The sequence below is a fragment of the Chiloscyllium plagiosum genome, chromosome 10 (assembly GCF_004010195.1).
Source record: "Chiloscyllium plagiosum isolate BGI_BamShark_2017 chromosome 10, ASM401019v2, whole genome shotgun sequence".
NCBI lineage: Eukaryota > Metazoa > Chordata > Chondrichthyes > Orectolobiformes > Hemiscylliidae > Chiloscyllium > Chiloscyllium plagiosum.
The window spans coordinates 4586130-4602446 of record NC_057719.1 but is presented as its reverse complement, the minus strand read 5'-3'; the positions used below and the strand labels follow the sequence as shown (position 1 = coordinate 4602446).

General features: G+C 39.9%; 1 protein-coding gene across 1 annotated transcript in view; it reads right to left on the bottom strand.

Moving 5' to 3' along the window:
• Nucleotides 1–16317, bottom strand: part of LOC122553921 (leucine-rich repeat-containing protein 74A) — a 104180-nt gene that overhangs the window by 40340 nt on the left and 47523 nt on the right. Inside the window, exons 7-9 of the mRNA XM_043698428.1 lie at nt 4826–4919; nt 1126–1175; nt 190–271 (exon numbers count right to left, since the gene is read on the bottom strand). Coding sequence (XP_043554363.1) covers nt 190–271; nt 1126–1175; nt 4826–4919 — 226 coding nt within the window. The remainder of the gene's footprint in view (nt 1–189; nt 272–1125; nt 1176–4825; nt 4920–16317) is intronic.

Here is a 16317-nt window from a genome sequence, read left to right as displayed (position 1 = left end):
AAGATTAGCTCCTTTTTTATCCTTCCCGCTGGATTTCTGGAATAGAATACATCCTTTCCTGTTGAGTATATTGTTGATCGGAGCAACAAAAATGTTCGTCATACATTTACCTACAGTAAGAAATCTATGTTATGAAAAATAACAGAACCAAATGAATGATCATGTGACATCTGTGAAGTTAATTCTCACCTAGCATTTGTCCCAGGAACTCTGCTCCTTTGTCACCAAACTGATTGTAACTGAGATCCAGCTCTGAAATTCTGAAATTAGACTGTAGGTGCAAATTTGAGAAAAATAGCTAGAATTTGTTTTTAAAATCTTCCATCAAATTAATCATACATGAACATATGATTTTCCACCTAATTTAATCTAGAAACTCTTCTTGCAGTTGCCACCATTTCAGAAGCTACATCCATTTTGCATTAAACATTAAAATCCACTGTACATAACAAGGGGTATGGACACTGACAACATTCTAACCATAATATTGAAAATGTATTAATCTGAACAAGCTGTTGTCTACCAGCTATTCCAAGCCAAGGTCAAAACTGACATCTGCCTGGCACAGTGCAAAATTACCAGGTGCATCTTATCCACAGCAAAAAAACTGAAAAAAATCTAAGTCAGCTAGATACTACAAAAGTTACTTGACTGACTAGACCATATACAACCTCCTTTGTAACTAATTTCACTTCTTCCAAACAGTGAATAACAAATTATACTGGCCTTCAAAGTAAACTGATTACCTATCTATCGTTTACGAGCAATATCGACAACTGGCCCAACATCTTAGCAACCACCTTGGCCTGTGCAGCATTTGACTGTGTTTGCTATGTCATTAAAACTTTCAAATCCCATCCCAAAAAGTAAAAATCAATCCAATCTTCATATCTGAGTGGATTATCCCCAGTGTAGGGTGAGATTAACTGGCTGTCATCTTGATTGCTGAAGCGACATTGCAAATGGGAAGCACAAATGACAGAAAAGGTGGGAAAGTGAGAAATAAGTACTCAACTCTTGTTCCAATTAGTCTGTCTAATAGAAAAAAATAGAAATGCCAGCCAGCTTTCAGTTCGGTTGGAAATAGACTTTGGAATTTCATCAAAAATCGGCGTCTTTACTTACGGATAAAGTATCGGCAAAATATGAAGCAGCATTGCATTTCAGCTTGTTACCTGCAGATTGAAGAAAGAAGTTTTGATGACGTTATGTTGCATTGAGTTACCATTGGGGTATCATTCTGAGAGCATTTTGCAATGCTTAGGCTGCCCAAATGGGCATTGGTGGGGAGGGGCAACTGTCCCATGACCATTAGGCTGCCAGCTTTAACTGGTTGATATAGACATTTGGAATGAGCTTCCCTGCAATATATATCACAGTAACAGTAGAAGGAGGCAATCAGTGGCCCTTAGTTAGTCACTAAAGGGCGTTGTTGTATTCAAGAGCTGTCAGACCAGCTAATGCTTGCCCTTTTATGGGTAAAATCTACAGGCAAGGAGAGGAGAACTGGTAGCAGCTGGCACAGTGCAATGTGTCCAATTTAGCATCCCCATTTTGTCCTACCCTTGGGGGCCTATTTAGGTTAAGAATTAACTTAGAGTATGTTATATTCAATCTGGGAGTGCTTGATACATCATGGACATTCCATTTCACAGCATTAACATCCATCACCGTAAAGAATACAAAATAAACAATACATTTACTGTTGGCGAATTGCCTGGTGGTTACCACGATTAAGGAGCCATTAGTCCAATGTCAATAACTACTTATAATTCATATATGAGTGTTTTGTTTAATAATTAGAACCTTTATTCTATGACTGATTTGGTCTTCCATTAAAATTAAATAGCATGGAAATGAACTTGGCTCCCAAGAATGCTTCCTGATGGCAGTGAACAACTGAAGTCTTGGGGTGGCCAGTGATCATCTCCCACATTCCGGTGTCCTGTATTAGTTGCATTGCCTCTGATGCTTGAAACTGCTCTGAGGTTAGAAGGAACCTGGATCTCTGCTTGTTCTATTACAAAAGCAATGTATTGAAGATGCTGGGGAACTAAATTGAAAACAGAAAATGCTGGAGAAATGCAGCACGTCAGGCGGAATTTTGTGGAGAGAGAAACAAATCCAATGTGACTCTTTCGGAACTGAAGGCAGCTGGAAAATTATATTCGTTATACTGTTGACAAAGCTGGAAGATGACTAGAACAGGTAATGAGGGTGCTTAGACCAAAGGACAAAGGAGTGTTAATAGTCATAATAGAGTGATATAAATGCAAAATAGGTATTATAATGGTAGGTGTGAAAAGTAAGAATAGGTCAGCTTTGTAAGAGCCAAACCATATAAATAAGACATTGGGGTGGAGGAAGGGGTTGTCATCAAAATAGAAGGCAGTGCTCTTGCTATAAAGTTGATGAACTCAATGTTGAGTCTTGTCCAAACACTCTCTTCTTATTTGAGAGTACAGCCTTAACCTGAACACATTTGGCTGGTACCACATTTTTAGATGTTTAATCAAATTATAATCTTTTCAGTCTTTTCCTCATAAGTCTGGGAGTCAGCTTCTATTAGTTGCATATCATTTACTTGTTGGGAAAACATAGTCCTTAAAAATTATTCTGTGAAAGAAGCTAAAAAAGGGAAAAGATGTAGACAGTTTCTGGGTTGAGGAGTATTTGCTCCTTGACTTCTTGGAAGTAAAAGGTCATGAAGTTAAAGTGTGTTTTGGTTCACCTGTTTACAAGAAGCCAAACAACCTTGTGGAAAGGAAGCAGAACATTTAAGAGGAATAGATGGGTTTTATGGCTTCAGTTGCTGAACAGACTGGTTTGTGAGTGGCCCTATGCTCAAAGTTGTGTAGCAACAGCTTCTGAACTCCAATTGCTATGCTTTCCTGTATACCTGTGGTATGTCCGTTGAAGAAAGGCCTCCAGGCTAGAAATACTGAAAGGTAACTGAAAAACCAAAAGCAGAACCAGCTGCAAAGATCTCTCTTTGGCTGAAATATTGTGAAGAGCCTGACAAAGTTAAGTATCAGGATTTCAAACTAACTCATCTGAACTCAAGTAGGATTTGAAGGTCTCATTGATTATATGGATGTGAGCACTTCAATCCCGTCAAAGGAACTCTAGTAGACTGTGAGATTTCTTCTGAAATTTTCCTTTGAACTTGAACTCTTGGCCCACCACGTTATTTTTTTCTCTTGTTTTTTCTAAACAAGCTGTATCATTTCTGCAGAGCTGTATTGTCTGTTATGTGAATGTGTGTGGAATTAAGTGAATATTGATTAATTGTGCATGGTAGCTTAGTTGTTCACCAGTTTTACCAAATATTGTAAGAACAAAGTTTCTTAAAATACACAAATTATTTTAGTTAACTGCTGAAGTATTGTGGACATTTATTTTGGATGGTAATACAAATTTTGGTGATTTAAATAAAACATTTGCTCTTTTGGTAAGACTCATACTATAGCAGAGCTTGATTATCAGCGCACTTCTGCCTTCTGAGTCAAAACATGATATACTGTACATGGAAGATCAAATTATCCACCGTAATAGGACTTGTAATCATAAAAAAAAGCAAAAGCATGAATCACAGGTGGAATTATTATCACTGAACTAACAACCAATGTTAAAGAAAATGATTTGATCACTGATGTTATGATCACTGATGTCCCAGAGTGCAGTATTTTTGAAGTATGGTAAAATTTGGAACGTGGAAACGTAACCGTCATTATGTGCCCAGTAAACTCCCATAGCCAATCCTGTGATGATGACCAGAATTTTTGTTATTTGCAATGTTAATTTGGAGATTAATATTGACCAGCACAGTGGGGTAACTCAGCAGCACTTCTTCCAAAAATTCAAACAAGGAGAATGGTAAGGCTGCAGTTTCACATCTCAGTTCAAAGACAGAACCTCCAACAGAGTATTCCTCAGTACTGCAGTTGCAAGTGTTGTGCTCAGACATGGGAATTGAACCCAGCAACCTGTGTCTCAGAGGCAAGAGGACTACCAACTCACTTGGGAAAAAAAATCAATTAATAGTTACACTTGTGAATTCTTTTCACTTTTAAATTCAGAGACAGGAAGAGAAATTTGCTGCCCTAGGTTGTGCATTATTCCATCTATTTGCCTTTCAAATCACTTTGCTGCTGCTGCTGCTACTATAGAACAGGCAAGAGGCTGGAAGAGCACAGCAAGCCAGGCAGCATCAAGAGGTGGAGAAGTCCATGTTTTGGGTGTAACCCGTCTTCAGGGCAGAGAACTTCTTCAAAGTGGGCATCCTTTGAAGAGACTTTGCAGTGGAACAAACTTGGTTAGAGACAAAAAAAACTGCAGATGCTGGAATCCAAAGTAGACACAGCTGGAAGAACACAGGAGGCTGGAAGGACACAGCAAGCCAGGCAGCATCAGGAGGTGGAGAAAGTGAGGACTGCACATGCTGGAGATCAGAGCTTAAAAATGTGTTGCTGGAAAAGCACAGCAGGTCAGGCAGCATCAAAGGAACAGGAGAATCGACGTTTCGGGCATAAGAAGGGCTTATGCCCGAAACGCCGATTCACCTGTTCCTTTGATGCTGCCTGACCTGCTGTGCTTTTCCAGCAACACATTTTTAAGCTAGCATCAGGAGGTGGAGGTCGACGTTTCAAGTCTAACCCTTTCACAACCTGGTCTATTGATTTGGAATATATGTCTGGGACTTACCATAGATCACTAGTCATTGTGACCTGCTTCTCTATTATGATTAGTCATATTTGAGAACAGCTATGATTGAACTGTATTGATGAAAATAAGTGTTTTCAGCTTTATAAGGCATAGCACCTACCTGAGAGTTTGATGCACTTAAGTGAAATGTTCAGTGGAAGCAATTTACACAATACTTCCACTCCCCATGTTCGTAATTCATTGTTGGATAAATTCTGAAATGACAGGAATTAATAGAAATACAACTTAAGAGATGTAGGGTCACAAAATAACTACAACAAGAAAGAGCCATTCAACCTGTCAAGTGCAAGAAGAACCAAAGTTTAAGGGATGTAACGTTGCATTTCTGTGATATAGTAAAAGCGACTTATTTTACTTCTCTCCTCTTGAAATCAATAAAGATAAAGTTCTTAATACATCTGAAATGGACAATTGACTCACTTCACCAGTACATTATTGCATGAGTTAAAAATCCACAGTCAAGCGGTCAGTCCACATAAATACACAGGCACACACATAGGTACGTTTACACATGGGCTGATATACCCTTTCCAAATTATATATCACTGGACAAACCAGAACTTATTGCCCATCCAAAATGCACATCAAGCAATTGTTTCTCATGCACTTAATCTCTTCCATCACTTGAGCTAATGTCTTCTGAATTCAGTTTGTAAGCATGTTTTTTAATGGTAATGCATCCCTGTGAGACTGGAGTCACATGTAATCCAGACCAGGACATTAGTGAAATAGGTGAATTTTTACATAGTCACAATTAGGCTAGCATTTTATTCCAGATTGTAGTTGAATTCAATTTTCTGATGACTTTGTTGGTTAATCATTGGAAAGTTACTCATGCAATTTTCATTCTAAATGAGATCCAGTGGTACAAAAGCTGGCATTTCTTTAGCCTTATTAGTCAATGGAATTTGCCAATATCCTTTTATTAAGTCAATTTTGATGCATGCCTACTTCTTGTTCAGTGTGGTCCTGTAGTGTTGGAATAAAAAACCAGTCCAGTTTTCTTACAATGTGGAGGTTCCGATGTTGAACTGGAGTGGACAAGGTCAGAAGTCACACAACACCAGGTTATAGTCAGGTGAACCTGATGAAGGAGCAGCACTCCAAAAGCTTGTGATTTCAAGTAAACCTGTTGGACCGCATTGGGGAGACTGCATTGGGGAGACTGGGCGCCTCCTAGCAGAGCGCTTTAGGGAACATCTCCGAGACACCCTCACCAATCAACCACACTGCCCCGTGGCCCAACATTTCAACTCCCCCTCCCACTCTGCCGAGGACATGGAGGTCCTGGGCCTCCTTCACCGCCGCTCCCTCACCACCAGACGCCTGGAGGAAGAACGCCTCATCTTCCGCCTCGGAACAACCCCAGGGCATCAATGTGGACTTCAACAGCTTCCTCACTTCTGCCTTTATTCCTGATGAAGGACTTTTGCCCGAAACGTCGATTTCGAAGCTCCTTGGATGCTGCCTGAACTGCTGTGCTCTTCCAGCACCACTAATCCATATATTGAGAGTTGAAAGGCTGGTTGGACATTGGAATTCACTGTCTGAAAAAAGTGGTTGAATCAGAAACTATTGCTTACAGTGCCATAGACTCCTCTGGACCAAAAGCTGGAAAATTCAATTAATGCAGTTAGAGCTTTAATGATCGGCACAGACACACTGAGCCAAATCGTTTCCTTGTGTGTTGTAAGTGACTATGAGTCTATATTGACATGTTAAAGAGATATTGTGACAGGGAGGATAAGAAGGAAAAAAGTATATTTATGGCAGTGAGAAAAAGTGAAATACAACTATTAGCCAATTGTAGAATGAATCAGAAATGGAAAATTCAGAAGTTGAAATCGACTTATCGTATTCAACAATTCAGTTGTTTGTTGAGCACTCTTCAAATGATTTTTGGCCGATCTCATGCTTTGATTACATTCTTATTGAAACTGGACATCCAGGCTGGAAACATTATCTCTTAGTGCTTTGGTTTATAAATTTCTCATTAATTAACTTAAGGAATCCTCTCATCTAAATAAAAGCAAAAATTGCAAATGCTGGAAGCATGAAACAAATAGAAAATGCAGGAGAAACTCAGTAGGCTTGACAGCATCTGTGAAGAGGGAAACAGAGCTGACATTTTGCATTTGATATGACCGAAGTGTTATACTAGACTGAAAACATTAACTCTGTTTCTGTCTCCACAGATGCTGCCAATGTTGCTGAGTTTCCCTGGCATTTTTTGCATTTGAATCCTCTCACCTAATGCCCATATATCAGTTCAAAAACATTGAATCTTTTAGGCTCATTAAAAAACATTCATAATAATAAACAGTAACAAGGGAATTCCTTTATCCCAATCATTAGGATATTACTGTGAATAAACTCTACCCGTGGTCCTGAACTATTGATGCCATCTTTCTAATATTGTGGGTGACAAGCTGAAGAATCAAATTGTTTTATTTGCAAACTATTCATTGTTTCTTTGAATATTTGTGACAGAAAATTTAAACATTGATCTGATTGCATTTATTTAAGTAATCCATATCTTGTAAAAAAAATTAAATTAACTTTCTCACTACCAATTTTGCTCTGTTCGTTTCAAAGGTACTCCTTCAGGAAATCTAGGTGGTACATCCATAATTGTTGGAAGATACTGATTCTCATTTCTAATTTAGGCTAGGGTACTACACAATATATTAAGACACTGTTAATAGTATCAGAATTAAATGCACACGTTTAATTGATGGCTGAGTGTTTCCACTACTTGTCATGTATGGCATGTCTGGCAAAATTTAACCTCATCTTTGTGTAATCTGGACCAATAAAAATGTTTAGTATCTTAATGTGTGTTTTCCTAATGGCAGTTAATCCACCATTGGAATTTTGTGAACTACGCATAAAGTAGTATTGATACTCAGATGGAACTATCAACTGATAGAATATTCAGCTGGGGTATTTCAGCTGGTCGTCATTTTTCATTATCACTTTGTCTTTCATTGGGTCTGACTCAATTCCTAAGTAAGCGGTTGGTACAAATCTCCCAATTCAGGATCCATTTGTCACATTTCTATTAAAAAAGGCTATACATGTCAGATTAATTCTCTGTTCTTTAATTTTCAAAGTAATGATGAATTTTCAATTTTTCAAAGACTCATCTCTTCCTGCCTGAGATCTAGTCACAGCATAGTCAAAAAAAAACCCAAGATGTTCCTCCTGAAACATCTGTTACTTTTATTTCTATTGGTTGTTCTGCCACACTCAGAGCAGTCAATATTTCTGTACCAGTCAGATGAAATCAATTCCTTCTACATTCTAACTGTGACCTCTCCATTTACAAAGTCATTCTTCAGTTGAACTCTGATTAATGGGAATTGTTTATAACCTCAATGTACACCTTGTCTCGTTAACTCCTCTGGATGTTCTTTCATCCCCAGTGTCTTTCAATATCTAAATTGGTTCACCACCTTGATTACAAGGATAAGAAAATATCTCTCCTTTTGAGACTTTGAGAGGAGTTGGTGGAGGAACGAGCACTGGACCCGGTATCAGCAGCAGCAACTGTTGTGTTAGCAGAGGCGACGCCAGTGAAGTAGGTCCAGTGGTGAAAGATGGCACCTGAGGACCAGCGACTTTGACCTTGATTGGGTCCGGCACTGATGGCGGCAAAGCAGTGGCAGAGAAACATCACACTGATGTCTGTAGAGAAGTTGGCACCTGCAGTCAGTGTGGTCTTCAGCTGCAGTGATATGGTAGGCCCAAATTTGTACTCCTGAAATGGACTGTGATGCGGGGGCATTGGTGGGCCCAGAGCCCAATATGGAGACCCCCCCACCCCCACATCAAAATTGACCGGAGCATAAGAAGGGAGGAAGACCAACTCTGTTAAGACTTATATCAGGTTTTATATCTTAATTTCAATCTTATATCGAAACATCTTCTGTAGGTCAAAATGGCACTAGAGCATGGTGACATATTACACTTTTTACTGTTGAATACAATGACAATAAATCATTCAATTCAATTTGAAATTACCCAAACCCTAAACCTAACTCTCGTGGTCTGATATTCTTTATCAATAGTTGAGGAAGAATTTTCGTGACTGACCTGAGTCATTTCTCCCTTATTAGTAAATTCTAAGGAAACATGTTCTCTTCATACTTCAGTTAGTTTGAATAGCTGTTTCCCTTTCTGAAACACCTCTTTACACAATGCTTTAGGCATTCCCACTACTGTGATTTAACTGCCAGCAATTAATTGTAATACCTCTAGTCTTATTACAATGAAAGCATGTCATTTTCTTTATATCACTTTCTCCTTTATAATTTTGGCATCTTTCCATTTGTTGCCCAAATCTAAACGCCCTTCCATCTGTAAATTTTATCCTTCACCAATTAGGAGAAGGTGATGGCTTATTGGTATTAATGCTAGACTATTAATCTAGAGACACAGATTATATTCTGGGGTCCTGGGTTTAATTCCTGTCATAGCAGAAAGTGGAATTTGAATTCAATACAAATCTGAAATTAAGATGACTATGAAAAAAACATCCTATTCACTAATTTACGTAGCCTCAATTTGACTCCAGACCTATAGCAATGTGGTTGACTCTTAACAGTCCTCTGGGTAATAGGAATGGGCAATGAGTGCTGGCCTAGCCAATGATCCTATACAGCCATCTCCTTGTATGTAACTGTCTGTGTGAGATGCCTTAGATATCTGTCAGAACTACCTCTTCTTGGATTTTTGATACATAATACTCTTCCAAATAAGTTTTAAGGTTTCTTGGAATGTATTTGTGGATGCTTCCAAACTCATGACTTCCCTAATGTTCTCAATTTTTCTCAAATGTCAGTAATTGAAACCACTGATCTCACAGCATTTTTCTCTTAAAAATTCCACTAATGTGTGATTAAATTTCTCGCTTAAAGTCACACATTTTAATTGATAAGCTTCAGGGTGAAGCTCATAGCATTGGATCATGGTCTTTTTAAACCGTTTCGTGGTCTGCAGATTGCTCTTCTGATAAACTACTCATTCATAACTCTATCTGGAAAACCCTGTAATATTAAAGCACAAACAGTTTTTGTCCACTTTTTCTGCCAAGATATCTTTTCAGATGAAGTGAAATATCTTTCAATTCCACTCTCTGTAAATTTAAGTAGGAAGGGTGGATTTCTAGTGAAATAATATCCCTCATTAGAATCAAAATCTTCCTCTGAACTACTATCTATTCTTTTGTTCTTTACTGTAAGCTTTTCTCTGACCAAGCCATGCCGCCTGGTTTCCTTATGTCTGGAGATCAAGCTTTTTAAATTGAATTTCCCTGTCTTTCCTTTCTTCTCTCATTCTATTAAAAGTTTTCTTATTTCTGATGATGTTTTCCTTTCTTTCTCTTCCCTTTTCATTCTTATTTTCTTCTCTTTCTCCTACCTATTCATTGTTCTTACCTTTTCAGTTTGTTCCATTTCTGTTCCTTCTTTCTTCTCTTTTATTTCCAATTCAAGTCTTTCATCTCCATCTCTGTGTTAACTTTTTTTTCATTTCTTAAATTATCTTAGCTATTTATAGTGCTGACCATATTAAGTTGTTTTTACTTCTAACTGCAAAGGAATCACTTCAAGCATCTTAGCCTTTTAAGATCCTACTTTTAGTTCTGGCCTGACTTTATCTGCTATTTCTCGGTTTAGCCTTAGTTAAAGACTCCATGTTATCCTCTATTATACCTTCTACATATTCTTAGATAAAAGTTCTTGTCCAGAATATCCTTATAGGTGAAAGTGAGGACTGCAGATGCTGGAGATCAGAGTCAAGATTAGAGTGGTGCTGAAAAAGCACAGCAGGTCAGGCAGCATTTGAGGAGCAGGAAAATCGACGTTTTGAGCAGTCGAAGAAGGGCTCCTACCCGAAACGTCGATTTTCCTGCTCAGGACGTCCTTGTGCCCATTTCTTTAAAAGAGATGCCCATCATTTTAAACCCAGTGAATTATAATCCTGCAGAAGTCTTGACTCTGTTATGATCCCAGCTAATGGTATCATTGGACAAATCCCATCCCAAAATTAAACCTGGCTTGACTCATATATTTATTTTTTGTGGTTGGTTACCATGGTGGTTAGTCACTGAAGTATGTAAATAATGGGCTGCAGGTATTTGTTAACAAAAGAACATAAGTTTATGAAACAATTGAAAGAGAAACAAAGTTAAATCTATATCACCATTAAAAAGATCTTAGCATCAACATCAAAACCAAATTTTAACCTGCTTCCCAACACTATCTGTTCCAGAGACACAGACCAAGAAAAATATTGCTCCTATCCTATTTTTAAATCTTTAACTAACTGAGACGACCATAAGACGTAGGAGCAGAAATTAGGCTTTTGTGGCTGCTAAGTTTTCAACCTCATTCTCCCACTTTCTCCCTTGACAATCAAGAACCTATCTATCTCTGTCTTAAATATACCACTGACCTGGCCTCCACAGCCTTCTTTGGTAATGAATTCCATAGATTCAACACTCTCTAGCTGAAGAAGTTTCTCCTTTTCTCCATTATAAAGGGCCTTTACTTTACTCTGAGGCTGTGCCCTCAGGTCTTAATCTCTCTTGCCAATGGAAACATCTTCCCAATATTCACTCTGTCCAGGCCATTCAGTATTCTGTAAGCTTCCATTAGATTCCCCCTCATCCTTCTAAATGCCATTAAGTAAGGATCCAGAGTCCTCAAACGTTCCTCAAATATTAAGCTTTTCATTCCTGGGGTCATTCTTGTGAAGGTCCTCTAGACGCACTCCAGGGCCAGTAAATCCTTCCTGAGATATAGGTCCCAAAATTGCTCATAATACTCGAAATATGGTCTGAGCGGAGCTTTATAAAGCCTCAGACATACATCCTGCTTTTATGTTCTAGTCCTCTCGAGATGAAAAACAGCATTGTATTTGCCTTCCTAACTACCGACTCACCAGTAAGTTTAACTTAAGTGCCTTTGCACTTCAGATTTCTGAATTTTCTCTCCATTTAGAAAATAGTCTATGCCTCTATTCTTCCTACCAAAGTACATGACCTCACACTTTCCCACGTATTCCATCTGCCACCTCTTTGCCCACTCTCCTAACCTGTCTAGATCCAGCTGCAGTCTCCCTACCTCCTCAATACCATCTGTCCCTCCACCTATCTTTGTATCATCTGCAGACTTAGCCAGAATGCCCTCAGTTTCTTCAACTGGATTATTAATATATAAAGTGAAAAGTTGTGGTCCCAACATTGACCCTTCCTGAGAAGGGTCTTTTTATCCACACTCTCTGCTTTCAATCCATGCTAGTACCTTGCTTTTAACACCATTGGCCCTTATCTTACTCAGCAGCCTCCTGTGTGACACCTTGTCAAAGGCCTTTTGAAAGTCCAGGCAGATAACATCCATTGGCTCTCAGTCAAACCTGCTCATTGCCTCCTCAAAGAATTCTAACAGATTTGTCAGGCATGACCTCCTCTTGATGAACCATGCTGATTTTGCCCTGTTTTACCATGTACTTCCAAGTATTTGGAAATCTCAGCCTTTTCATGGACTGCAAAATCCTACCAACAACTGAAGTCAGGCTAATCTGATATCCAGCATCTGCAGTTTTTTCAAAACAAAATTAATAGCCTTGTTCAGTTTATTCTGCCTGAAGTTATATCCCTTCTTAGAACTGATGTACTTAGCTTACTGTCTCAGAATGGTTTCTTGTCTGTTTAAAAAAAACTTGTCCAGAACTTAACCACATCATTCTGTCTATGTTTAGAAATCCAAATCCAGACATATACTATGTATAAATCAGGGGTCATCCTAGATACAATATTCTCCAATGGTTTACAATAGATTTCAAAAATAAATTTAAAAATATATAATTGTTGCAATTTTTGTCTCTTTACTTCAACATGTATGCACTTGACATCGAGGCAATGTAGGAAAGATTCACCCTACTGATTCCTGAGACAGCAGGACTGTTGTTTGAGGAGAGAATGGGTTGATTAGTACTGCATTCACCAGAGTTTAGAAGAATGAGGGGATATCATTGAAATGTATAAAATTCTGAAAGAATTTCTGAACAGACTGAATGCAGAGATGATGAGGTCCAGAAAAAGGAACCATGGTCTCAGGATACAGGGTAGACCATTTTGGAATGAGAAGATATTTTTTCACTCAGAGGGTGGAGAATTTGTGGAATTCTCTGCAATACATGGGCGGCAGGGTGGCACAGTGGTTAGCACTGCTGCCTCACGGCGCCAGAGACTCGGGTTCAATTCCCGCCTCAGGTCACTGACTGTGTGGAGTTTGCACATTCTCCCAGTGTCTGCGTGGGTTTCTTCCGGGTGCTCCGGTTTCCTCCCACAGTCCAAAAAATGTGCAGCTTTGGTGAACTGGCCACGCTAAATTGCCCGTAGTGTTAGGTGAAGGGGTAAATGTAGGGGTGTGAGTTGCGCTTCGGTGGGTCGGTGTGGACTTGTTGGGCCAAAGGGCCTGTTTCCACACTAAGTACGTAATCTAATGAAAATAAACAAGGCTGTGGAAGCTAAGTCACAATATATTTAAGAAAGAAATTGATATATTTCTGACACTAAAGGCTTCAAGGGATATATAGAGAGAGAGACATATGGTGTTAAAATAGAAGATGGTCATGTTGAGTGGCAAAGCAAGCATGATGGTCTAAATGGCCTACTCCTGCTATTTTTCATGTAATTACTAAGTTATTTCAGCAAATTGCTGAACACAGTTGAGGAGTCCACTATCTTCTTACTCCAAACTGTTCATGGCAATTGTTGCTGTTCCTGAGCCTTAGCTTAGTTGTGCAAATGTCTATGATGCATACATGATACCAACATATTAGATTTTCATGTTGCAGTAATCTACTTCTTTTGCACTAACCTTTGCTGAGATGTAAATCCTGTATTTTAAAAGCCAATGCCAACAGATGTTTAGATCAATATGCATGTCATTTATTTAATAATCCATTTATAGTACAATGCAATCAGGATGTAGGTTTGCTCGCTGAGCTGGAACGTTCATTTCCAAACGTTTTATCACCCTACTAGGTAACATCTTCAGTAGGCCTCTGGGCGAAGCAGTATTGATAATTCCTGCTTTCTAGTTATATGTTTAGGTTTCTTTGGGTTGGTGATGTCATCTCCAATGGTGACATCATTTCCAGCGGTGATGTCATTTCCTGTTATTTTTCTCGGGTTTGGTAGATGGGGTCTAACTCCATGTGTTTGTTGATAGAGTTCCGGTTGGAATGCCATGCTTCGAGGAATTCTTGTGCGTGTCTCTGGCTTGTCCTGGAATGGATATGTTGTGCCAGTAGAAGTGGTGTCCTTCCTTATCTGTATCTAACCATACTAATGAGAGAGGGTCATGTCGTTTTGTGGCTAGTTGATGTTCATGTATCCTGGTGGCTAGTTTTTTGCCTGTTTGTCCAATGTAGTGTTTATTACAATCCTTGCATGGTATTTTGTAAATAACATTAGTTTTACTTGTTGTCTGTATAGGGTCTTTCAAGTTGAACTTGACCTCATCCACCATTCCCCAAGAAAAAAACAGGAAATTACATCACCACAGGAAACTATGTCACCACAGGAAATGACATCACCAACCCAAACTTATAAATAGAAAGCAGGAATTATCAACAGTGGTTCGTCCGGAGGCCCATTGAAGATGTTACCTAGTAGGGTGATGAAACATCTGGAAATGAACCTTCCAGCTCAGCGAGCAAACCTACATCCAGAACCTCAACCTGAGCTACAAATCTTCTCAAAACTCGCTAACACTGCAATCACTCCAGAATTCCATATTTCTGTAATTATGTCACTACCATTGAGTGAAAAGACAGGATTTCAAAGATGACAAACACTTAGTATTAGTTTGAAATAAAGTTACTGGAAAAAAAATCTATACCCTTACATACTTCAGTGAATAATAGACAGATTCAGCAAAGCTTTCTCAGCACCTTTGAGATCCTCTGTTTCTGATTTCATTCACAAACAATTATGTACCAAGACTGGCTCTGATGTAACAAAGGGTATGTCAGATTCCAAGCAGTTGATTGTGTCAGAGGACTCTCTAGTCAGAGGCACAGACAGATGTTTCTGCAGCTGACAGAGAGAAATCAGAATGGTGTGTTGCCTCCCTGGTGCCAGGATTTGAGATATCTTGAAGAGAGTGCAGAATATTTCCAACAATAAGTATACCGCTTTGGATACTGTTGGGGGGGGACGGCCTAGCAAGGATAAGCTGCAGTGACCGGCTCTCTGGCACGAGGTCCGGCTCTGAGGCTCAGAAGGGAAAGGGGGAGAGGAGGAGAGCGCTAGTAATAGTTAGAGGGACAGACAGGCGGTTCTGTGGACATGGGTGAGACTCCCGGATGGTTTGATGCCTCCTGGGTGCCAGGGTCTGAGACGTCTCGGACGGTGTCTTCAGAATCCTTAAGGGGGAGGGTGTGCAGCCAGAAGTCGTGGTGCACATTGGCACCAACGACATAGGTAGCAAGAGGGGTGGGGAGGTCATTCAGGAGCTCAGGGAGTTAGGCTGGAAGCTAAAAGCTAGGACGGACAGAGTCGTGCCACGTGACAGTGAGGCAAGAAATAGGGAGAGAGTGCAGTTGAACACGTGGCTGCAAGGATGGTGTAGGAGGGAGGGCTTCATGTATTTGGACAATTGGACTGCATTCTGGGGAAGGTGGGACCTGTACAAGCAGGACGGGTTGCACCTGAACCAGAAGGGCACCAATATCCTGGGAGGTATGTTTGCTAGCACTCTTCGGGGGGGTTTAAACTAATTTGGCAGGTGGATGGGATCCGGACTTGTAGTCCAGCAAGTAGGTTAGCTGTTTTTCAGGATATCCAAGAATGTAGGGAGGCTGTGGAGAAGGTAACACTGACAGGGAATACTTGCGGACACGGAGGTGGGTTCAAGTGTGTATATTCAACGCAAGGAGTATCAGAAATAAGGTGGGTGAACTTAAGGCGTGGATCGGTACTTGGGACTATGATGTTGTGGCCATCACGGAAACGTGGATAGAAGAGGGACAGGAATGGTTGTTGAAGGTTCCTGATTACAGATGTTTCAGTAAGATTAGGGAGGGTGGTAAAAAAGGAGGAGGGATAGCGTTGCTAATTAGAAATGGTATAACGGCTGCAGAAAGGCAGTTCGAGGGGGATCTGCCTTTGGAGGTAGTATGGGCTGAAGTCAGAAATAGGAAAGGAGCAGTCACTTTGTTGGGTGTTTACTATAGGCCCCCCAATAGCAGCAGAGATGTGGAGAAACAGATTGGGAAACAGATTTTGGAAAGGTGCAGAAGCCACAGGGGCGATTTCAATTTCCCAAATATTGATTGGAAGCTGTTTAGATCAAGTAGATGGGAGGGGCGCACTGCACAGGGGCGGTGTTTGTGCAGTGTGTCCAGGAAGCTTTTCTAACTCAGTATGTAGATTGTCCGACCAGAGGGGAGGCCATATTGGATTTGGTACTTGGTAACGAACCGGGACAAGTGATGGGCTTGTTAGTGAGTGAGCATTTTGGTGATGGTGACCACAATTCTGTGACTTTCACCTTGGTTATGGAGAGAGATAGGCGC